We start from the raw sequence: 25,074 nt of genomic DNA on the forward strand, positions 1-25,074 counted from the left end.
TAAGGAAATGGGTCATCAAGTAAAGGCAAGGCAGGTAAAGAATCTGTGAGTGTGTTGGCAGGTGATTTATTGAGAAAAAGTGAGAATAACCCTAAGAGATTGATGGAATTATAGACATTTCATTTCTCAGCAAACTAAGGCTCAGAGAAATAGCTTCTTGTAGACAACACTGGTGGAAAGTTGTTAAGACTGGGTCTTTCCAGCTCCAGGGTCTGCCGTCTTCCCATTATACACCTTGAAGATGGCTGGAAATAGCAACTCTTTGAAATACAAAGTTAAAAGCCAAGTCAGCACCAACAGAGCCTGGTCGTTCATTCTGTTACCCCATAGCTCACGGAGCTGCAAAGCGCTTACGAGGGGGCCAAGAAGACAGCTCACCAACTGAAGAGGAAGAGCCACCATCTGACCTGTGACCTGGAGGACACCCGTGTCCTGCTGGAAAACCAACAAAGTCGTAACCATGAGCTAGAGAAGAAGCAAAAGAAGTGAGTTGTGTCCGGTACCATCACCCAGGCTGCCAGGGTGGGTCTGCTGGGGTCTCTGGGTTCTTCTCCCAAGCCTTCTCCGTGGGACTTAACTCCCTTGCTCTGCTCTATTTTTCTTTCCCCTCCCCTCACATCTTATTCCTGTTGGTTTCCCCCGAGAATTTAATAAGAAAGGATAGTTTTTCTTTTGCCTAGTCTCAGCTATGTTACCCATTGACCAGGGACCTTGGACAACTTTCTTGGTCTTTCTGCGTCTCAACATCTCTGTTTTTCAAATGAAGAGTTTGCTGTGGAGGGTGAAGACAGACGGGCAAGCATGGTGGTTAGGACCCCAGGCACAGCTCAAGCCCTAGCTGTGCCTCTCTCTCCTTGAGACCTTGGACTGGTCTTTCAGCCCTTCTTGGCCTTCAGGTTTCTTATCCTTGGGTTGGGGGTGAGCTCGCCCTCTTGTGGTGAGGACTAAATTATAAGGTTGGTACACGCTTGGTCATGGATGTGTTGCTGGAATCACTTTGCTAAAAATTTGTTACAGATTTTTGTGTCTGTATTCATAAAATGTATTATTCTCTAAAAAAAAATTAGGCAAGAGGCTGGGCACAGTGACTCATGCCTATAATCCTAGAACTCTGGAGGCCAAGGTGGGTAGATTGCTTGAGCTCAGGAGTTCGAGACCAGCCTGAACGAGAGTGTGACTAAAAATAGAAAAAAATGAGCTGGGCGTGGTGGCACACGCCTGTAGTCTCAGCTACTCTAGAGGCTGAGGTCAGAGGGTTCCTTTGAGCCAGGAATTTGAGGTTGCTGTGAGCTATGACACCACCGAACTCCAGTTTGGGGCAACAAAGTGAAAGTCTTATCTCAAAAAAAAAAAAAAAAAAGGGCAAGAGAATGAGGACGAGGCCAAAAGATGGGGAGTCCCTGCCTTTCTCATTTATGATTTAGACTCTTATATCATGAGGGAGCAATTCTGGCAGAGAATGGGCCTTGTGTACCAACAAGGTGCCCATCTTCATTCTATCCCCTGGTTTCCCATCAGGATGCTGTCAGCACCAGGTGAAGATGGAGCCAGGATTGTATGGACTCAGGTCCATACAATCAGGGGTTTCCTTGTGCAAAACCTCAGTACCTGAGATGCTTTTATCCCTGGACAACTTGGCTGTGTCTAGCATACTTCAGCTCAGTTGGTGAGGGTTAAAGTGTACAGGCAAACCCTAATAGAAACTTCTTTTGAGATAGGCAAACCCTAATAGAAACTTCTTAGAAGGAAAACAGGTGGAATGCAGCCCCTTTTAGAAGACCCAAGATAAAACACAGGAAAAAAGTTACTATGCAAGCCAGAATGTGATTTTACTGACGGTGCCTCTTCCCTAAGAGATAGCAAAGAGAATTATATTTCCACGGGGGTAGCATAGATTTCGGACTTGATCTGCATTAAATATATATTTGTATCATTTCTCTGTCAACTTTCCTGAGCTGGTTTCTTCATCTCAAAAAGAAAGTCTTCTGGGGGTTGTTAGCATGCCCCTCCCCTAAATAAGAAAGTTTTGTTCTCTTTTTATTGCTATCTTACTGTTTCCTTTTCTATGTCCTCTTGAGTGCTCTGGTTAAACCTTACCTTTGCAGTCAAGAAAAGGGGTCAGCTGTTCCTTGGCCACTTGCTGTGTTACCTTGTCAAATGATACTACTTCCCTGGGCCAGAGAGTGACTGATATGTCAGATGAGTCTTTGGACTTAACAGGTCACCTGATCCTGAAGAGTATCTCTAGCAAACCCCATCTGTGAAATCAGAGGTGTGGACATTGTTATCTTCCAGGTCTCTCCTAGCTATGACCCTTTGGACTTCCAACTGTGGGTTCCAGCGTTGTTCTGAGAGCCTTTGTCTTAGTGGGTAGAGGCCAGTCTCAGAAATTTGTGCAGCCAACAAAATGCCATCTCTCTGCCCTTTCTGCGGCCCCCATTGGGCAGGACCTGTAAGTAATGTCTCCTGGGAACACGCCCATTTCTTCATATTTGCATTTCCTCCTCTTAAAACTTATCTCCCCTGTGATGCCCTCTGCTCTGCTACTATCTCGCGGGAGCAACTTTTTTATGTTAATTGCAGTTAACAGGCATTACCTTTCCAAGTGGATTTTTTTTTTTTATTGAGACAGTGTCTCACTTTGTGCTCTCTGTAGAGTGCTATGGCATCATAGCTCACAGCAACCTCAAACTCCTGGGCTCAAGCAATTCTCTTGCCTCAGCCTCCTTAGAAGCTGGGACTATTGGCACCTGCCACAATGCCTGGCTATTTTTCTTTTTGTTTGGTTAGCAGGTCTGGGCCAGGTTAGACCCCACCAGCCCCAGTGCACATGGCTGGTGCCCTAACCCCTGAGCTACGGGCACCAAGTCCCAACTGGATTTGAATTTTAGTAGGGAAACTAAGGGCACAGCAGAAGTCTCAGTCTAACAGTGGAAATTCAGACAGAATGACTACAGTGAGGGAGAAGTCTAGAAATCAGTGACACTTCTTGCATCTCTCCAAATTTAAATTGTGGCTGCAGCTGTCTCCTTAGTTTGATGGGCCCAGGATGGAGTCATGTCTCTGTGCTGGTTGAGGTCCCTTGTCCCCACTTTGGCTTCAAAGTTCAGAGTGGCCCAGAATGCTTCCATCTGGGGTTGGCTTCTTGTTGCTATGGTGACCCTATGGGTCACAAAGCTCAGTTGCTAGCTCTGACAGAACTTTTGGGGTAAGCCTTGAACTTGCCCTGCTGACTCTCACATTCACAGGAGGCTGGACTGCCGACCTGCTCCTGGTGGGGTGAAGGGGGTGTGCAAGTCCGTCTGGCCTCAGGCAGTTGGTCCACTCATGTGTGCTAGGAATCAGGGTCTGTAGGAGTCATTCTTTGGCATCAAGTGGCCTGTTCAGTCAAGGACCCCTTTACAGGATTAGTTACAGTCTGGGTCTGACTATCTCACCTCACCTGTTTCATGCGGGAAGAGCTGAGACACTAGGGAAGCTGGGCTCAAGCCTGTTCCTACCACTTCGGAAGGTGGGGCTGAATTGTTCCTCCTCTCTGAACTTCATTTCCTCCTCTGTAAATGGATAGAATAACATAGATTTCTTGCTGTATTGTTGTAAGGACCACAGCCCAGGGGCTGGAACATTGGGACAGCTTGAGCGTCACTGTCATCACAATGCTCCCACTCAGAGGCAGGGTACAGCACCGTGAGTGATGTCACTGGCAGCCAATGAGACAGCTCCAGCAGGAGGCCTCCCTCGTGTGCTCTATGATTGGCTTTTGCAGGAGTCTGAGACTTTGAATGACCATTTAGTACTAAGGGGCACTGGGTAGTCTTCTAACAAGGAGGACTTTCTTGTCACCAAAGCTCAAACTCCACGCTCAGTTCTGCCTTATCAAGTTCTCAGGAACAATGGGACGAGAGCAGGTGACTCCACATCTTACTGAGGCTTGGCAAAGGCTCTCTATTGGTTTCCTCACCTGTTCTAGGGTCTGGGAGGCTGAGACAACTGACCGGAGGTGGGGAAGCTGAGAATGTGCCTCTCACCTGGTGGTCACCATCACAGAGGGGCAGAAGGGCATTTCTTAATTCCCTGGATTACTAGGAGTAGGACTGTCTAGTTTTTGTGTTTTATGCTTGGAAAACAAATGAGGATAAGACCGAAGGTATAAATGTCCAGTGTGTTATCAATAATTAGCATGGGTGCTTTATACTGGCTTGGGAGAGGATAAGCCAGACAAAATGATGTAAAATATGAAACATAGACTACCCATGATGTAAAATATGAAACATAGACTACCCTTGTTTGTGTATATAAGTATGTATTCATTCCCGTGTTCATTGGTCTGTCAATCCTGGGCTTGGTAGAATTAAAGGATCTTGACATATGTTGGTTGACAAACAAGATAGGTAAGCTTTTTGGAGTTATCTCTTCTTCTGTATCTGCGTATTGCTTTATTCTATTTTTTGTCTATGTATTTCATCAGATTTCTACTAAGTATCGCTTTGTTCCTGTGGAAACTTTACCTAGGCCCTAAAATTGCTGTAGTAGTCCAGATTCCCATACCACATCCACTACTTTACCTAAAAGCACTGAGCAAACCCGCCATCTTTTCATTTTCCTTCTTACAGCCCTTTTTTCTCACTCCCAGGCTTTCTTGCGTGGTTCTTGGCAAATGAGCCCCCCTCTCCCTGTCCCTGCCTCAGTTTCCCCCACTGTGGCGCCCTGACACGTGTTCTGCTCCTGACAGGTTTGACCTGCAGTTGGCGCAGGCCTTGGGGGAGTGTGTGTTTGAGAAGGGCCTCCGTGAGAAGGTGACCCAGGAGAACACCAGCGTCCGCTGGGAGCTAGGCCAGCTTCAGCAGCAGTTGAAGGTAAGGTGAGAGGGATACAGAGCCATCTTTGCTCTTCGCTACTGAATTTCGAGAAACCCCATCACACATCTGCTACAAATTGGCCACCAAGACAGAACCCTGCACAGGTGGTCTGTCAGGCAGCTGGAGTCATGAGTCTCATCCTTAAAAAACCAACAGTGACTGGAAAATTGATTATCAGACCTTCTAAGCTTGATGTCGTGATCTTGTTTCAGTTACCAGTGCAGATTCCAAGGTGTCTACCTGGAAGGTGCAGGGGGGCTCAGCAGAGAGTGAATTAGCTATAGCCTTGTCCAAGAGCGTCATCCTAACCCACACGGGATCTGACACAGAGGGATTTTATTAAAATACAACCCGAGTGCCTTGCTTGGCTGCTCCTCATCCTTCTGTGGCTCCCTGTTAGTCCCAGAAGAACCCTCTAAACCCAGAAGAACCTCTAAGCCTGGCATTCAGCTCCTTCATGTTCTAGCCCAGCAGTTTTCAACCTGTGGGTTGCAACCCCTTTGTAGCAAAGAAAATACACCACGGCATTAGGAAGGTTGAGACCACTGTTCTAGCCCATCCTTGTCTGACTCTGGAGTTGACTTTCTAACCTGGAAGAGTTAGAGCAGGTGCTGTGAGGGGCCATGAGGTCAAGGTGGAGATGGAAATACCTTTGAAAGTAGAAAGCACACTCCAGCAGGTTGCAGACATATTCCCCAGGGAGAAAGAGGGTATGCTCATGCAACTCTGGGTTTCTGCCCACTTTGTAGCAGACAGAGCAGGAAACCTTACAGCTGAAGCAGGAGGTGGAGATGCTGCAGGAGCAGAAGCACGAGCTGCTGAAGTCACCCACTCTGGGGGAAAACAGTGTCGCTGGCTTGAAGGAGAGGCTCTGGAAGCTGGAGGCTGGTGCTCTTGAGCAACAGAAAATCCAGAACCAGCAGAAAAACACCATCAAACAGCTGGAGCAGGTAGGAAAGCCCTGTCTGGGGTGATGCCCTGTGCCATGCTGGCTCCAATGCAGAGTGATGTTATATATAAAAAGAGACAACAAGAGCATATAATGTGGCTGCTCCTCATCCCTCTGTGGCTCCCTATTACCCTAGAGAGTCTTTAACCTCCTACATCTTACATTAAGATCCTTCATGATCTGGCCCTCTCCTACCAACCTCAGAGGCATGTGGCTTGATCATCTTGCAAATAGCCCCACTGCCATTCCATAGTCACCTTCCATCTCTTAGCTGGTTTGCTTTCTTTCACAATACCTGCCATCATATTCGATAGTATTTTTTAAAAATTTGCTCAATGTTTTCTCTTCCATTGGAGTATGAGTTTCATGAAGTCAGGGTGTTGTTGTTGTGGTTGATCTTGCTTTGGGGTATTTCTAGAGCCTAGAATGAGGCCAGGTACATGGTTGATGCTGAAAATAACTGTTGACCAAACAATCTAACATTTCTTGAGAACTGTCTGTGCTCTGAACTCAGCCCTCTGCTTCCTCACACCTCTTCTCATGAATCTCCACAAAAACCTTTTGTGAAGAAATATTAGTTTTATCTCCATTGTACAGATCTGAAAGTTGAGGCTCAGAGACTTGGAAAGAGTGGCAGGGATGGGATTTTGCACCTGTTTCATGTGAATGCACACTGCCTTGAATGCCTACTATATGCACAGCGTTGTGCGTAGCCTCAGGCAAGAGCGTGTGCTGGTCTTTGGCAAATATAAAACAACTAAGGGAAATAAGACAGGGATATCAAATACTCTTGCTCTAGTATTCTCAGTAAAGCACCAAGTGAACATTTTATTTGCCTGATGGTTTATACGTATACCCACCTCATTCTATTAAGACTTTGAGGCAGCTTCCTGGGATATATGCATAGTATTTAAAAATTATAAATAAAGCAATCTGAGTCATAAAAATCCAAATTAAAATAGATGCTAATAAGGGAATGTGGGAATAATGAATTAATATGCAGGTACACAAAACATAGGGTCTTACACCTGTAATAGTGTTAGCTTTCATATTCCTGGAAGCCAAAGAGAAAAGGAAATGTGAATTACGTGCTTTTAATGATCCCCCAGGTAAAAAAACCAAACCAATATTTTAAGGAGAAATAAGGCCTTTTCTGATGCTTAGCACTAAAGAAATTTCTCATATGGGATTTTGTAAAAAGACAGCTATTTTTTTTTTTTTTTTTATTGTTGGGGATTCATTGAGGGTACAATAAGCCAGTTACACTGATTGCAATTGTTAGGTAAAGTCCCTCTTGCAATCATGTCTTGCCCCCATAAAGTGTGACACACACTAAGGCCCCACCCTCCTCCCCCTATCCCTCTTTCTGCTTCCCCCCCCCATGGATTTTAAAGGCTGGGACCCCTTTATGCAAGAAAATCTGACCAGGTGGCGTGGGTGTGCTCTGAGCAGCCCTGTTGAAGAGGGAGTGGACAAGCCAGGGTACCAGCCTTTGCTTTTTGGTTACTCCATGCTATCAGGACAGAACCTCCTGAGTATCACGGTGTAGGTGTGGTGGGTGTGGACAGACAGGCTCTGGAGAGTCTTGGATGTGCTTTAAGGAGCAGTAAAGAAGACAGGACGTGAGTGGATCCCTTGAGCCCAGGAGTTCAAGGATGCAGTGAGCTATGATGGAGCTACTACACTCCAGCCTGGGCAACAGAGAGTTTGTCTCTGACAAACAAAAGCAACAAAACACAGGAACTATCCTTCACTTACTCAGTTAACGGTATTTATTAAGCACCTCTCCTGTGTCAGGCTCCCTGTGATGCTGAGGACGCAATAATAAACGAGATGGACACTGCCTCTGCCTTTCCAAAGCTATAGTCATGTTAGAGGGGCATTTAACTTGCAGATCTGGTCATGGGACCAGGGTTGGGAGAGAGGTCAGGGAAGGCTTCTTGGAGTAAGTGACATTTACTGAAACTGAACGCTAGAGTTGGCTAAATGAGAGTTTCAGGCAGGGGGAAAGCCGGTGCAAGGGCCTTGAGGCAGGACAACTGTATGACATTTAAGAAGCTGTCATGGGAGGTCGTTGAGGCAGCTTGTTGACTACATGACCTTAGGCAAACTCTCATTTTCTCTAGACTTCAGTCTCCTCCTCTGCACAATGAAATACAGAGTCTCACCAATCCCCTAGTCCTGCCAGTCCCAGCTAGGAACTCGCAAAGGTTTGTGAAGAAGATGGAGACCCATCAGTGTAGGTCTGTGAAGGATGTCATGGTGCAACATCACGCAGCAACCCTTGTGTTGTTTGTTGAGCTGAGCAGGATCCTCACAGAGCCAAGGACAAAGCAAGCACTTTTGAAAACTTCCTTAACTCTTTAGGATGCCAGCATGGGAGCACTCATGCTCGGAAGCAGAAATGTACTATGGGGACCCCCAAAGTTAATTCAGCTTCCTAATTGTCCCCTTCAGCTTATCCAGGAGGTGAGGCTGACCCAACACTTTTATCCATCTTCAGCTTCACCCTAACCTCATACTGTATTGTGGCCTTGTAGACATCTGGTAGATATTTATTGATTATAATATAGCACTTTTTTCCTGAGAATTTAATGTTAACTCATATAAGTTTGACATAAATGATATTGCAGGTGTCAAGAATGTCCAAGAGGCTAGAAAAAAATGAAAAGGAAATATTATATTTACTTGCTCAGGCTTCTTGGTTTGGATTATCTTCTTACAAGCTCCATCATTTTAAAGAAGGAAAGGAAGGAGGTTGACATTTAGAGTGAGCCCAGCTTCCTGCCAGGGGCTCTCACATTCACTAACCTTTTTGCTCTTAACTACTGCCCTACGCAGCAGGAAAATCAACATTTTACATGATTTTTCTCAAGGTAATTTCCATGTTAGAGACAGAATTTGTGAACTTTTGGGAGCTAGATGAGAGATATTGGGGCAGTACAGTAAATGGTCCGAAAGTTATTGTTTCTGAAGTGTAACCCATCTGTATTATTGGGTTCCAAATATTTCTCTGTGGCCCAACAGCATTAAAAGGTAGAGATGAATGAAAGCTTTCAAATATCTTAGGCCCTGTTCCCCGAAGATTCTGATCCAATATGTGTAGCATAAAGCCCTGCAATTTGAAATGTTTTTAAAATGCATTGGTAATTCTTTTTTTTTTGTAGAGACAGAGTCTCACTTGATTGCCCTCGGTAGAGTGCTGGGGCGTCACACAGCTCACAGCAACCTCCAAATCCTTGGGCTTAGGCGATTCTCTTGACTCAGCCTCCCGAGTAGCTGGGACTACAGGTGCCAGCCACAACTTTGTTGCAGTTTGGCCGGGGCTGGGTTTGAACCCGCCACCCTCGGCATATGGGGCCGGCGCCCTACCCGCTGAGCCACAGGTGCCGCCCCATGCATTGGTAATTCTAATGTGCCAAAAAACTTGAAAAACCAGGGCCAGGGCTAATCTGTCCATTATGCAGATCAGGAAAGTGAAGTCTCATACTAGAACTGGAACCCACGACTTTTGCCTTCGATTTTAGAACCTTTTATATGACTTCACAGAATTTAAATTATTATGCATAGCCCTTTACCTGCTGCGCGTGTGTTTTGGAGACGCTTGTTCAAAAGACTCAACTCCTTTGTGAGAGCACAGCTTTTAATAATGTCAGGCTGCCAGGGAGGGCGAGGATAGACTATTCTCTCTGTTTTCAAAATAATGGGTAAAGAGAAAGTAATATTTATGTCTCAGGCACGGTGCCAGGTGCTTTATATGGGTCATATCATTTATTCTGGGTAGATACCTACTAATAGGATTGCAGGATCAAATGGAAGGTTTACTTTTTAGCTCTTTGAAGATTCTTCATGTTGCTTTGCATAAAGGCTGAGTTTGCAATCCCACCAGCAGTGTAGAAGCACAATCCCCCTTCTCTGCAGCTTTGGAACTTTGTGATGTGGGCTGTTCTCACTGGAGTTAGGTGAGATCTCAGAGTGGTTTTGATAATTAGGGATGATGAACACTTTTTTTTTTTCATGTTTGTGGGACATTCATCTATCATCTTCAGAGAAGGTTCTGTTCACTTCTCTTGCCCACTTATAAACCGGATTGTTCACTTTTTTCTTGTTGATTATGCCAGGCTCTCTGTATATTCTAGCTATCAGCCCTTTGTCTTTTAATTCTCATAGGAGCATTCTAAGATAGTTGCTTTCTACAGAGAAAGGGGACTGATCCAGAAGCAACGTGAATATTCCCAACGTCTTGGCCAGTTATCTCCCTCTCTAGGCTTCTGTATCTTTATAAACTTTTGTTTTGTTTTGTTTGAAACTTTTCCCCACCCATACAAATAAAACAAAACAGAGAAAAACAAAACAAAAACATAGCTGATGCCTGCTCCAGGGATGAGAAATTTGTTTCCTCTTAAGAGTGTTGAGAAGAATTCTGAGGCTACACTCAGTGGGAGAGCATGATTGATTCGTGAGGCTTGTTATAACCTCCAGAAGGAACTGAAGTGGCCTTGGGCTATTTATCTACCATTTCTGACCTTCCGGGGTGCCTAGGGAGATGACTTTGACCCTCATTTTATGAATTGCAAAAATGAAAAATGCAATTGGAGCGTCAAGGAGGACATGGAGGGCCAGGAGAGTTGGAGTGGGTCCCCCTCACACGCCGTCCTTGCCGCCCCCAGCTCCGGCAGCGGTTCGAGCTGGAGATTGAGCGGATGAAGCAAATGCATCAGAAGGACCGTGAGGACAAGGAAGAAGAACTGGAGGATGTCCGTCAGTCCTGTCAGAAGCGGGTATGTGAGCAGCAAGCACAGCTGTGCCCTCAGGTCCTGGTGGCCCAGTCTAGATGACCTTGTCCTAGAGTGGGGAGGAGGCCAGCGTCTGGGGCCCGGGGACAGGCTCTTTCTGTCAGCACCTGAGACCTTAGCTCCCAAGGTACCTCCAAGGGTTCAGGGGCAGAAGTACTTATCTTAAATATGACCTTGGAACTTCCAGAAGCCCTGAAACTTTATAGCATAATCACACAAAGATTTCTAGTAAGAGCCCATAGATGCCACGTGTGACTGATGCCGTGGGTAAGGATTTCTAAGTTTCAATACTGGGACCAATCTCTTCTGGCTATTTCCATTGCAACTCAAATCATTTCTTACACTTTATCTGAGATCTTGGCAGCCATTCCAAACAGTGTATAAAAAAGCAATAAACCCTTGAAATCTCTCCACCTACAAACCATCATTATTACTGTTTTCAATGTTCTTTCATATCGCTCTTTCACTGTGTCTGCACACATACGCGTTTGCAGAGAGATCATTCTCGCGAAATGAGGTCATGGTGTTTTGAAGCCTGCTCTTTCGACTCAGCAGTTTGTCATGGCCTCTTCTCACGTCTGTAAATACCTATCTAACTTAACATTATCACCATAAGAATGTACTTTTGTTTATTCAACAAATCCCCTCTCATTGGACATCAGTTTGTTTCTGGTTTTCTGCTGTTTGCCCTGATGCTGTGACAAACATTCGTATAGACGTTTAAACTGATGTGAATGTAAGATGAATCCTTAAAGTGGAATTACTAGAAAGCTCTGAGTTAAGCCTCACGTAACAGGTCCCCACACTTATCCTAGTGTGACCTTCCCTCCCACCCCCTCCTCCTGTCATACATGTGAACACCACATGGGAATATTCTACAGGACATTTTGCCTTGCATGTTATGTAGTGAGGTTTTTCTTCATAATTCTATATGTTTTCCAAAATGAGTTTTATTCTAAAACCAGATATGACAAGAGTGCCCTATAGTTCTCACTCTTAAAAGAAAGTTGTAGAATGAACTTGCTTTTTTGCTCTCCGTGGGTCAACATATGAATGCCCACAGTTCCTGCCCATGTTCCTTCAGATGAAGGTTGCACAAATTTCTGGTCCATTCCACCTCAATGTATAGTGTATGCCCTGGACCAGGGCTCCAAAGAGTTGGAGATGTGACCCAGACCTCCCTGAGGCTTTTCTGTGAACAGATTTATAATGGGACAGAGTGAAGTCAGAGAAAGGTGTTTTTCTCCTGTGACACACGCTGACATTGACTTCACATTCTAGTGACTGTTCTGTCCAGTCTATCTGTCACTGTGACAGGAAATCAATTGTCAGTGACCTGGGTTTGAAGGCTGGGGCTGTCTCTGCCTGGCAGAGCGAGCTGGGGGCAGAGGATAGAACACTAACTCCTCCAAACAACCAGTAAGAGTAAGTACTTCAGGTCTCTCCAGGACTTAGATTGCCCGTCTGTGAAGTAGGATCCCCAGTGGTACCAAGGGGAGATGAGGGAAAAAGAAGAGGTAATATTCCTGAGCGAGGATAGTGCAAGGCATCTGCAAAGCACAGCTGCAGCAGGGTATTCACTCGAGTGGGGGATGCCTGTGTTTGCCAGGTAATCTCGGCGAAATCAGAGCCAACTATAAATTAAATGAATTTCTCAGAGTCAAATGCCTTAGTCCATTCAAGCTGCCACGGCAGAATACTGTGGACTTCGTGGCTTAAACAACAAACATTTAGCTGGGCGTTGTGGCGGGCGCCTGTAGTCCCAGCTACTCGGGAGGCTGAGGCAAGAGAATCGCTTAAGCCCAGGAGTTGGAGGTTGCTGTGAGCCGTGTGACGCCACAGCCCTCTACTGAGGGCGGTACAGTGAGACTCTGTCTCTACAAAAAAAAAAAAAAAAAAACATTTATTTCTCACAGTTTTGGAGGCTGGGAAGTCTGAAATCAAGGTGCTCGAAGACTTACTGTCTGATGAGGGTTCTCTTTCTGGTTTGTAGACAGCCTCTTCCTCATTGTAGCCTCACGTTATGAGAAAGAAAAAGAGGAAGTAAGCTTTCTTTGGTGTGTCTTTCTATAAGGGCATGAATCTCCTCATGGAAGCACCAGCCTCATGGCCTCATCTAAACCTAATAACTTCCCCATGGCCTCACCTCCAAATACCGTTGCATTGGGAGTTAGGGTTTCAACACATGAGTGTTAGAAGGGCACACGTAGTTTATAATACAATAATTTCAAATGCAACTTTTCTTGACTGCTCCATAGTATATTTAATAAGGGAGATGGATGCCTTTTAATATGTCAGCTATAATGTCATTCAGAGCCTTAAGAAATCAGAGTGCCAAGACTTTCACATATTCAATTAGTGGCCATAGCCATAAAAGGAAGGTGTCTGTTCTGTTTGGGAGTGATGGAAGGGGCTTCCTAGTCAAGGGGCTCCCCGTCATTGCCCAGCTCCCATGCTTCTAGGCTCTTGAGTTCTCCAACAGAGACATGCCCTCCCAATCACTTAGGCAGCCTTTGTGGAATAAAGCCACGTGTTCCACATCCCTCCCTCCTCTTGAAGGTCCCTGACTTGTGGGATTTGTCTGAATTGAGCTCTTTCACCCTACGTGTGCCTCTGCCCATGCACCCACAGCTTCGTCAGCTGGAAATGCAGCTGGAGCAAGAATACGAAGAGAAGCAGATGGTCCTCCATGAGAAGCAGGATTTGGAAGGCTTGATTGGAACCCTTTGTGATCAGGTGAGCTGGAGACATCAGCAGACATTTAGGAGGACATCCTCCTTGCTCTGGGCCCTGTTAGAGAGATGGACTCATGGGGACACCAGTTGAAGGGGTGCCAGCCACTGGTCCTCAGGAAAGGTCAAGGAATGGGCATTTTAGCTGGCCTGTCCCACTTTTCCCCGAGTGCCCCCTTCACCACCAATTCTCTTCCAGCCATACTCACTGGCTCTTCCAAGGAGACCTCTAGGTGCCTGCAAACAGCAGGGCTTTTGGAAGAACCCATGGGAATAAACAGAAAAGGCTCAGCCAGGAGCAGTAGGCGAGCTAATCTTGCCTTCAGCAACTGTTGAGGTAAGCATGTAGACTAATGCCACGACCCTTTAATACAGTTCCTCATGTTGTGGTGACCCCCAACCATAACATTATTAATAATTAATACACAATTAATAATAAATTTATTATTGATTTTATGGTCGGGGGTCACCACAACATGAGGAACTGTATTAAAGGGTTGTGGCATTAGGAAGGTTGAGAACCACTGGTGGAGACAGTCCTTGCTTTAATGGGGTGAATGCGAATGGCCATTGCTCTCACTGCTGTTCTAGAGAGAGCCTGACTTTTTCTAGACACCACCAGGCTCAGAGTCAGGTAAACACAGCTATAAACCCCAGCTTGAGCTACATCTGTGCAAATGGGTTTGAGTGAGACTGCTGACCACTTGGAGCTTCTGGGAGCAGAGCCTTGTGAAGCCACTGCGATCACTACCATCAGTGTCAAGCCAGCCCCAAGGACATTTGGAACTAGATCGTTGTCTATGGTGGAGACTGTCCTATGCATTGTAGGACATAAAGTAGCATGCCTCTGCCCACTGGATGCCAGAGGCTCACCTCCCCCTTGTGACAACCAGAAATGTCCACGGACATTGCCAAATGTCCTCTGGGGATGAAAATCAAACATCCTTCCCTACTGAGAACAGCTCCTGTTCTCAAGTAGCCGGCAGAGCTCAGAGCCAGCTTCTGATTCCAGAGTTGCAAGGAATCGTTCTTTCATCCCCCGAATATTCCATTCCCTGACTGTTCTGCTGTGACATGAAAGCCCAACATTGGAGAAAAATGGCTGTGACTTCTACAGTTTCTTTTAGAGAGGCACAGCAATGTATTTTTGCTTCATGAGGGCTCAGTATTTGCTAATCAGTAACCGTCTTGCTCTCAATATCCTTTTCCTAAATTCATTCACAAAAGAACATGGGTCCATTTCAGCTGGTCACCTAGGGCAGCCAGGCTTTGGACAAAATAGGTGCTCATTGTGTATTTTAAAACGGATTAAGTAAGTGAATTCCAGGGCAGGACCATCATAGCAGCAGGAGGGAGCTTTGGAGGCCAGGGAACAACAGGGAAGATGAACATAATCTTCCTTTTTCTCTGGGTTTTTAGTTTTCTAACCAAGAAATTGGGACCATTGAATTCAGAGCCATTGAGGTGTCTTTCCTTTAACATCAGTGCAAGAGAGCACAGCCCAGCACCAAATTCCAGAATGATAGTCAGGAAACAATGAGAGAAGGTTGCATTCTATTCAAAACAGTTCATGTGACAGTGCACAGTAGATAATCCAATAAAGAAAGATTTTTAAAATAAATATTGCCATTAATAAATTTTACATGTCAAGGGAAGATAAGTTTAGATGGCTAAAATGCCACTTTTGTGTCAGTCATCAAAATTATCCCATTTGATGATTTCAAATGTTTTTGTTATAGCCCTTGCCAAATCTGTAGAAAAAGTAGAACCGGTAACATAATTGGTGTTTATGTACCAAGCACCCAGGGTTCACATAAATGAACATTTTGCCATATTTGATTCAGAAGTCATTAAGGAAACAAAACATTTCAAAAGCAGTTAATGCCCGCTTGGTGTCCCTTCCAAATCTCACTCGGTTCCTTCTGTTCCTCTCTCTTCCCTCCTTCCCCAGAGGAAACCGTTATCCTGCGGCTGAAGGGTGAAATTCCCTTGTATGTATATTTCAATTCTAAACAGAGAGCATACATACAGATTCTGAACTTTCCTTTGCCTCCTTCCATATGGTGTTTCTCTGATTAGTCCATTAATACATGTAGCTTTAATTAGTTCATTTAACTGCTACACAGCCTTCATTTTTTTTTAAACCCCATTTTTTGATTGGATATTTAGTTGTTTCCGCCCTAAGACACACGTCAAGGTATATATTCTTACATATCTCTCACTCTGCGCCTGGGCAAGAGTCTCTCCAGGGTCTGTAGCTAGAAGGCGAATTGCTGGCTCCTAGGAATGTGCAATTTTGGAATTGTGAAATATAGCCCAAATGGTTCAGTTTCCACACCGAGCAGCAGTGTCTGAGGCACTAGCAAGACATTTTTAATTTTTTTCCTTGACATTAGGTATTAAATGGCACTGAATGTCCTGCATTACTGGTGAAGTTTTTACAAGTTTACGTGTGTTTTTTCCTTATATGAATTGCCTGTTCATAGTCTTAGGTGCTAGGATTATAGGCCTGAGCCACTGTGCTCGGCCTGTAGCTGGGAATTTTTAATCCAATATTTTAGACTCTAACATTTCATTAAAAATTTAATTTATTTACATTTATTACAATGCCTAATGTATTTGAAACTATTTGTATTATCTTATTTTGTGATTGGCATTTGTTGTTTTCCTTTTCTTTGCCCTTTCTTGATTGCTTTCTTATTTTTAGATAATGTTGTTAATGTTTCTTTTTGTTCTATTGCTGGCTCAGAAGCCACGAACAATATTTCTATTCTTTTAGTGAATAGAAATTAAGTATTTATCTAATACCTTTTTAAATTAAGTACTTAATCATAATTTTTTCTAACATACTTGAATTTTCACAGCAGTGCTGTGGGATGGGTATTATTATTTTCTTCATCTAACTGAAAGAAATGATAATCAGAGAGATAAGGCAACTTGGCCAGGATCATCTAGCCAGTTAGTGCTTTAAATGGATTTTAGATGAATTCTATATTATTTGAAAGTCTGTAACTTTTCACATCTAACTCCCTTGTGCTTAAAAGTGATAAGGTCCAGTTGACCAGAAACATACTTTAAGTGAACCATCTTTTTAAAAATTTTTAATAGTATTTTCAGGCAGCTTGGGTCTGCCGTTATTTTGTCACGAAACCTTCAGCAACATACATTCTCTCTCCAAGCCTCAATTTCCCTCCTTTAACATGGCTTGACTGTCCCTAACAGAACTTCTAGATCATATTTTAATGACGCTTGAAGAGTACTTTGACAATGGACATTTAGCAACCGCCCCAAATAATTTGCCTGTATGATAAATGGTGAACCAATTGAGGGTTGAATATAGTTTCCCAAAGCAACACTAAACATCATTTAGATTTATTGGTTAATTATTCACCATCTTTATCCAAGTTTGAATCTTTGTGCTGCAAAATGAGAACTCACAGAATGACATTTATTTCTCATTAACCTAATGAGGGTTTCTTTTTGCCCTCCTCTCTTGTAGCAATTCATTATAAAGGGGAGGATGACTAGTCTGAGATTTTGTTGAGAATTTTGTTTGTAATGCTGTCTGGAAAGGAGATGGTGCCAGCATTTTTGGAGGCTTTCTGGCAGTGAGGATGGTAGAATATGAGCCATCTCTACTGCATGGTCAGTGCCAACATCAGGAGATGTCTCCGATGCTAACTCACCCCATAGGAGAATTAAAAGCACTTTAGGATGTGTGCAGAGTACAAGGAGACACGAATGGAAAAACCATGCAATGCCCACTGCTTGCATGTGATCATGGTACAAATCTGTGTTCTAAGTAAATTTGGGTTCAGCTAGAAGTTGCACTGGGCACTGTGGTGCAGTGCTTAGAGGCTTATGTTAGATTGCTGAGCTGCTTGGGCTCCACTCTCCTGCATAGCCCCTGAGTACCTCAAGACAGTACATACCCACTTTGTGACCTGCATCCACTCCTGCCTCATGCCAACCACCTAGAAGTGCACGTACCAGACTATTTCTCTCCTGTCTGTCTTTGCTCCCACAGTGACTTCTCCCTGCAACGCCTTGCCTGAACCTCCCCTAACTAGGAGTAGCTGCCTTCTATTTCCCTATTCCACTCCAACCTGAGCTAGGTGATGCTCCTCTGTCTCAAGGTATATTTTACTAAAATCACCTCTTTCCAGCTGGAAAAACTGGATTTTTATCCCAACTCTGCCACTTACTAACTGCATGATCTTGGGCAGATTACTTCACCTCAGTAAGCTTCAGTTTCATCATCTGTTAAATGGGACTCATAATACTACACACCTCATTGATTCACCACACTGACTAAATGTGTTAATCACTGAAAAGGGTTTAGAATAATAATATGACACTTAGAAAAGTGTCTATAAATGTATGCTATTACTGCATTTATAAAGGCAATAATCATAATGTCTATTTTTAAGAGATTTCCACAGGAGTTTAATGCAATAACATGTGACAAAGGAGCCTGGCATAATACCCCGCCCTCAGCACAGGTCAGCAGGTGATATATATATGTATAGATAGATAGATAGACAGATATCAGAGAGAAAGAGAGGAGAAGAGAGAGAGACACTTGCATTTTAAATTTACCAAAGCAATACATCTGAGAAAAAGGGCTGTATTCTAAGAACCCACCTCGTTTTTCAGATAATTCAAAATCTGCTGTAGAGAAATAGTAATTCAAAGTCTAGAGGAATGCATTCTAGGTCATCAGACGAGTCTCATGATCCTTTATATTTGTAAAACACTAGACAGCGTACAAAGTGCTTTGTGATCTGTTATCACATCTGATCCTTGTCTTATCTCTACACGAAGGGCAGGGATTTTTTTTTTTAACCTCTCTTTTTATAGACAAGAAAACTCAGGTTCAGAGAGGTGTTGTGATTCAGTCAAGGTTCCCACTATCGGCAAATGATGAGCGTGGGTCATCTCGTTCTTAACCCCTTGGTCTTTCTAGAATATTCTGGGGCATTCTGAGCATCCCAGGAAATAGTTAGCACTTGCTGTGGAGGTGCCGATTTCTAGGTGTGTGGAAACCAGGTCCCACGTTAAGGCATCTAAACCCCACTGTAAGACTCATCATCTGATGCAAGTCGTCTTGTTCTTTCCCCTGGTTTCTTAAAGAGTCCAAGAAGGGGGTCGCTTGTTTCTTTCCGGAAAGCTGACACATTGTGTTTTAGGCCAGTGTTGTTTCCAGAAGAGATCACAGGCTGTGGGAATTTCATGTGGGGCCCCCGAGTAGTCCTGCCCCTCCTCCACTTTGTCCCAGTGTGTACTTTTAGCCATTGCAAGATTGCAAGTCATCAAGAAGTCTAAGGTCACACTCCTGGTGACCAGTCCAGGATGTGGCTTCTTCAGGACCCACTTGACAACTGCCCTCTGCCAATTTAGAATTCTGAGGGAAAGGAATGTGTTCGTCTCTGGGGTAAAGTCCCACTGCAGAAACTGATCTCATCTGCCTGTCCTTCAACTGGCAAAGTGGTACCAGCTCAAAGGACAGAAAAAATTAATTAGATCTTCAAAAGGAGCACAGTTAGAATTTACTGAGGTGTAACACAGGTGCAGAGAAGCACACGAGATCCTACGGGTACAGCCCAATAAATTTGCATAAACTCATAAGAAAGCACAAAAATACAGATCAATAATATCAATAACTCCAGAAGTTCCCTCATGCCCTGTCTAGCCAAGGGCTGTCCTGTTTTCTAGCAACAGAACCTGCTAGCCCTGGAGGGACTGACCTGGCATGTGAGTAGGCTCTTAAGAGATCTGAGGTAAGGTCATATTGATGACTTTGGTGCAAGAGATGAGACAGAATGGCTTTGGATCCATACAGGCTAGGAGAACAGTAGTGATAGCACACTGTTTCTTACACATTCTCTCTGTTTTGGACACTGCACTGAGCATGCGTGTAATTTTCAGCAGTCCTGTGTAACCACAGGTGACAGGTCCCATTTTGCAGATGAAGAAATTGAAGCTCATAGAGGGGAACGGTCTTGTCCAAGGTCACAGTGTGGGTGGCAAATGTAGGATTTGAACCCAGGGAGCGTGGTTCTAGAAAGGTTGAACCCTATCCACTGCTCTGCTATCTTATCTCACAGCCAGCCCTTCTTTTGGCTTCTAGATCGGCCATCGGGACTTTGACGTGGAGAAGCGTCTTCGGAGGGACCTAAAGAGGACACATGCTCTCCTGTCAGATGTGCAGCTCCTTCTGGGCACCATGGAGGACAGCAAGACCTCGGTCAGCAAGGAGGATCTGGAGAAGGTGCACAGCCAGGTGGGTGCTGTGAGCTTCCCTTGAGAATCAGACTGGGGAGCATGCTGCAGCCAGGGCAGAATGGCTCTCGCTCCCAGGTAGGGTCAGGGCATGGCCTCAACCTCCGACATTCACAGACCTGCAGAGAGATGGGGGAAGTTGCTTCCGCTTTATGTACCTGTGGCAGGTAAGAAGAGAAGGGGTCTAAGGAGGCCTCCTGTCCCCTTCTTCAGAGCTAAGGCAGAATATGTCCATCTGGAAGGCTTGGGCAGAGCAGTGCCTAGGCCAGAAGGGCTGAGTAGCGTGTGTGTGTGTCCACGAGGGCTGGATACAAACCACATAGCAATAGTGCCAATAATGCAAAGCCAACTCTCAGTCATAGCAACCGTGATGACAAACGATGGAGGTTTGACTGCTTGTTAGACTGATACTGATCAAGACAGGCTGTTGAGCCCTGCCTGGTGCGGTCTGGAGCCCTTGCCAGGGGCAGAGAGCCCTGTGTGTCCTCCGTACATGTTTTCTCACGGTGTTCTCAGAGCAGCAGAGCAGGGTAAGAATCACAGACTTCATCTCACAGAGAAGTATGATTACCCACCCAGAATCGCACAGCTTGAAAGTGTCTGTGTCGGGATTTGAACCTACATCTTGAAAGTGTCTGTGTCGGGATTTGAACCTCCAGCAGAGGGCAGGAGCGAGCAGCAGGCCTGAGAGTGGATGGGAGGTGCAACCAGGGCAGGAAGTGAGAACCTTGGGAGGCGAGATAAGCATGGTGTCTCTGGCTGCCAGCCATGTGGCTGAGGGCAGCTGGTGTTAAGACATGTGAATAGGTTCTGCAGGGGGGCTCCAGCCTGGAGGAGAGAGGTCCTGGAGCTGAATGATGTAGCAGGGACTCGGGATTTGCTGCCAGTACCTATAGGGAGGTGAAAATACCCGGAGAGGCTCCAAACCCTGTGGGGAGTGTTGTACCCGTGCACCTGGTGTTATCCTCTAAGTCCCACGTGTACCTTGCATGAGCTCTCTTGCTGAGCCCAAGTGCCTCTACCACCTCCTCTTCCTGGAGGGTTGACACCCCTTCCTCCTCCTTCTCTGGCCTTACATCATCTGGCCCCATCCATGCCGCGTGGTGGGCGTTTCTTTCTCTTCACAGTATATCACCAGAAACTCAGACAGGTAGAAACTCTGACTCCCCAAGCTCTCTGAAGGCAGGAACCATGCTTCATTCATCTCTGATGACGTCCATTGAGTCCCTTGCACGTAATAGGTATTTTTCTGTTGAAATCCATTGGCTTATAGATGAGGAGACTGAGGGTCCGAGAGACCCAAGGTCACACACAGGCAGCCAGAGGCCGAGCCAGGCTTGGAATCCACATCTCCTGACTCCAAACCTAGTGCTCCTCTGTCTTCCCTCTGAAGAAATAGCTCCTATGGTCAGCAGGTCCCCAGGAAGGCAGCGGGAGGCAGCAGAGTATAGCGCCAGTGTTAGAGACAGGGATTCAGAGCTTCTATTTGTTTCCAGTCTCCGGTGTCAGTTTCTATCTGTAAAACAGCATTTCAGGCAGAGCTTATTAGCTTAAATGGAAGATTTTTTTTGTTTTGTTAGGAATTCATTAAGGGTACAAACAACCAGGTTACATTGATTGCTTGTGTTAGATAAAGACCCTCTTATAATAGTGTTCTTCCCCCAAAAGGTAAACTACCCCCCATGACCCCTCCATCCCCTCCCTCTCCTCCACCCCCTACCGTGTGCTAGGTCATTCACTGTTCAGAAAAAAAAAAAACAACAAAAACCAGAGGAACCTAATTTCAGTTTTTATTTGGGTCTCACCAACCCCGGACACCACACTGCATTCAGTTGTCACGACTGCCCTGTCTCCTCTGGGCACCTTGGTTTCTCAGACTCTCCTTGTGTTTCATGACCTTGACAGTCATGAGGAGAACTGGCCAGGTATCCTACAGAATGTCCCCCAATCTGGGTTTGTGTGATGGCTTTCTCATGATTAGATCAAGTTTATGGGTTTGGGGAAAGAATATCACAGAAGTGAAGTTCTCTCTTTTTTTTTTTTTTTTTTTGTAGAGACAGAGTCTCACTGTACCACCTTCAGGTAGAGTGCCGTGACTAGAAGTGAAGTTCTGTTAATGTCTTCTGGTAGAAGTGCAGTTCTCTTAAACCAGAAGACATTTAGGGGCCCTTCCATCTTGTACATTCTGCAATTCTTAATCCTCTCCTTCTTCATGCCACCCTCTCCCAGGGCTGCCGACCACCCTGCCTTGTCCAGGACTTTTCTGGTTTTGGCATTTTGAATGTCCTGTGTCTTGGGCAAGCTGGGATGGCTGGTTGCTCTCTCCTCTTTATGGCCATGTCAGAAATCCAGCAGGCTGGGTGCAGTGGCTGCAACCTGTAATCCCAGCACTTGGGGAGGTCAAGGTGATAGGAGGAGTTGGAGGCTAGGAGTTGGAGATCGGCCTGGGCAACATACCAAGACTCCATCTCCACAAAATAATTTAAAAATTACCTGGGCTTGGTGTCATGTGCCTATAGTCTCAGTGAGTTGGGAGGTGAGGCAGGAGGAACACTTGAGCTCTGGGCTTCAATGCTGGAGCATGCTGCGATCATGCCTGGTGACAGAGCAAGGTCCTGTCAAAGAAGAAAAGAAAACAAAAAGAAAAAAGAAAAGAAAAGAAAGCCAGAATCACCTGTGCTTAAATGCATCCCCTCACTTAACTTCGGAAAGGGAGGTGGTATTGTGCCCATTTTACAGATGGAAATACTTTGTCCAGAGGCAGTGGGTAGTGTCCCCTAGGTAACACAGCAAGTAAGTGGCAGAGCTAGGATCCAAATCCAGGGCTCGTGATTCTAAGTACAGCATTAGAACTGGGGGTTCTTTTGCCTTCCACTGAATCTTCCTGTCCATTTGGCCTACCAGGTGGGTAGAGAAGCTTGAGACTGTTGGCTTGCCTTAGGTAGGCAGAGGAGCTGTCCCAGTGCTCAGCCAGAGGCCAGGCACCTTGAGTTCATGCAGCACTTCGGTGAAAGGCCACATGCCTGCCCATCTTTTATCAAAATGTTCCTGATGCCACAGCACCGAAGCCTCCCTCCTGCCACAGGTGGGGGTTCTTGAAAAGGAACCAGGGTGGTTTTGTGTCTTTTTCCTTTTTCTTTAGTATTCATGAGCATTCTCCCTCTGCAGGGTTAAAATGTGTGTTCTTGGGAAATAGTGGTATTTAATGAAGGCGCTTTGAGCCGAATCAAAGAGCATCATTCTTCTGAAAGTCCTTCTTCCTGGTCTCTGCATCCGGCTCCTATCAAAGGGAATCCACAGCCTTGGCTTTCTGTTGCTGTTGTCATGGAAATCGTTATAAGGATGGGATCGCGTGGACCAGAGGTCAGGGTACAGTTGCTTTAGCTCTCAGTACACGTGTCCCGGATGCCAGAGTCAGAGCTAATCAAATGAAGCAGTGATGACATTGGGCATTGCTGCCTCTCCTTTCAGATGTACGGTGTTTGTCCTTTGCCTGAAGGCTGCAGGGATACAGACAGGGGGAAGCAGACAGGAGGGGAAGGGAGAAGGAGCCAACTTTGCCCGTGGCTGCTGCTTAAAGTGCTGGGTATTGTGTTAAACAATTCCATTCACTCATTCATTCACTGGGGATTTATGCAGCACCTACTGCGTGTCAGGCAATGTGCAGGATACACGTACCATGGTTAGAAAGACAGGTGCGGTACCCACATCCGATGCAAAAGACAAACAATGTTACAAATAAGTAGAATCATCCCACCTATTAATTAGAGTGAGAAGGGGGGGTGGAGAGGGTCCCAAGATAGGAAAATGTGGGGGCTGTTGTTTAGCTTGGTGATCAGCTAAACTAGCCTGGGTGAAAAGCAAGAAGCAAGAAGGGATCAGAACATGCAAAGTTTGGAAGGTTTGGGTTTTATGCCGAAGTGAGTGAGAAGCCTTTGGGAGATTTTGAGCAAAGTGGGACAGAATTTGATTGTGTTTTAGAGCAGTGGTCCCTAACCTTTTTGGCACCAGGGACCAGCTTCATGGAAGACAATTTTTCCACAAATCAGGGAATGATTCAAGTGCATTACCCTTATTGTGCACTTCTATTATTATTACAGTGTAATATATAATGAAGTGATTACACAACTCGCCATAATGCAGAATCTGTGGGAGCCCTGACCTTGTTTCCCAGCAGATCAGCAGGTGTTAGAATCTCATAAGGAATGTGCAACCTCGATCCCTCACATGTGCAGTTTGCAGAGAGTGCATGCTCCTGGGAGGATCTATTGCTGCTGCTGATCCTGACAGGAGGCAGAGCTCACATGTGATTTCAGCAGCAGGGAGTGGCTGTAAATACAGATGAAGCTTCACTTGTTCACCTGCCACTCACCTGCTTCTGGGAGGCCCTGCTTTTAGCAGGCCACAGATTGGTACAACAGTTTTAGATGATTTTCTTCATGTGGAGGATGAATTAAGGAGGGGAGGAGTGGGTGTCCTTCTTGAGGGCTAATGTACTCTTCTAGGCCAGAGGAAATGATAACCTGGGTATCGATAGAGATGGCAGGAAGAGACGAACTTGGAGCCGATTTGGAATTGATGGGACTTGCAGATAGGGTTTGCTTAGCACCAAGTATGTTATTTCAGATATTCATGCCATAACCTTAAAAGGTGGATGTTCCTATTTCTGACCCATTTTACTAATGAGGCGCTGAACTCTGAGAGGGTGAGTAATTTGCCCAAGGGCACACAGTAACACAAGTCCAGAAGCTATAAATACCAATGTCCTGTGTGCTTGCAACTTGGTTTGCCCAATATGGGTCCTATTAACATTTACTAAGTGCTTACTGCCTACAAGCCTTTTTCTTGGTGTCTTTGGGGTCCTGAAACTTGGCTGCACATCAGAGAACTTGAGCACCATTTATAAAACACAGATTTATTCATCCTACCCCATAGACACCCTTTTGCAAAAGTAAGTTTTTGCTGAAATCCAGAATTGACATTTGTAAATAACCACATCAGGAAATTTGGATGCTGAACTGAGAACCAGCATTTGAGAAACATAGGTCTTATTTATGCCATTTTGCAGATGAAAAACTAACAGCAAGGTTATGTTAGAGTGACCCATCTTAGTTCTCCTTACTTTAAAATTAATTAAATTTTGAGTCCAGATAACTGGATCCTGCACTTACTAATTTTGGGGCCTTCGCCAAGTGATGTGACCGCCCTGAGGCCTCTTCCTAAAGTAGAGTGGTGTGATCACTTGATGTCCCAGGAGCTTATGGGCGCTGATGAGGGAAAAGCCAGTGTGAGCTTCAGAAACTTGCCTGGACTCTGTGGCCTTGGCAGCTTGCTGACCATGCTGATGGCTAACCTAGAGAAAGATTTATGATATAAAGTGCACGGGTAAGGGCCTGTGTTCAAATGCACCTTTCAGAGAGCTGTGCTCATTCTGCGAATATTGATATGGTCTGTAC

The 25,074-nt window shown here is 45.2% G+C and overlaps 1 protein-coding gene across 4 annotated transcripts in view; it reads left to right on the plus strand.

The window, feature by feature from the left end:
* MYO18B (myosin XVIIIB) overlaps positions 1 to 25,074 on the plus strand; it is a 301,196-nt gene that overhangs the window by 167,754 nt on the left and 108,368 nt on the right. For all 4 annotated transcript variants that reach the window (XM_053588976.1, XM_053588977.1, XM_053588978.1 and 1 more), the window contains 6 exons: positions 331 to 485; positions 4,733 to 4,856; positions 5,609 to 5,809; positions 10,479 to 10,589; positions 13,236 to 13,340; positions 19,467 to 19,619. In XM_053588976.1, the coding sequence (XP_053444951.1) occupies positions 331 to 485; positions 4,733 to 4,856; positions 5,609 to 5,809; positions 10,479 to 10,589; positions 13,236 to 13,340; positions 19,467 to 19,619 (849 nt within the window). The remainder of the gene's footprint in view (positions 1 to 330; positions 486 to 4,732; positions 4,857 to 5,608; positions 5,810 to 10,478; positions 10,590 to 13,235; positions 13,341 to 19,466; positions 19,620 to 25,074) is intronic.

This window comes from Nycticebus coucang, chromosome 4 (assembly GCF_027406575.1).
Source record: "Nycticebus coucang isolate mNycCou1 chromosome 4, mNycCou1.pri, whole genome shotgun sequence".
In the NCBI taxonomy this organism is placed as follows: domain Eukaryota; kingdom Metazoa; phylum Chordata; class Mammalia; order Primates; family Lorisidae; genus Nycticebus; species Nycticebus coucang.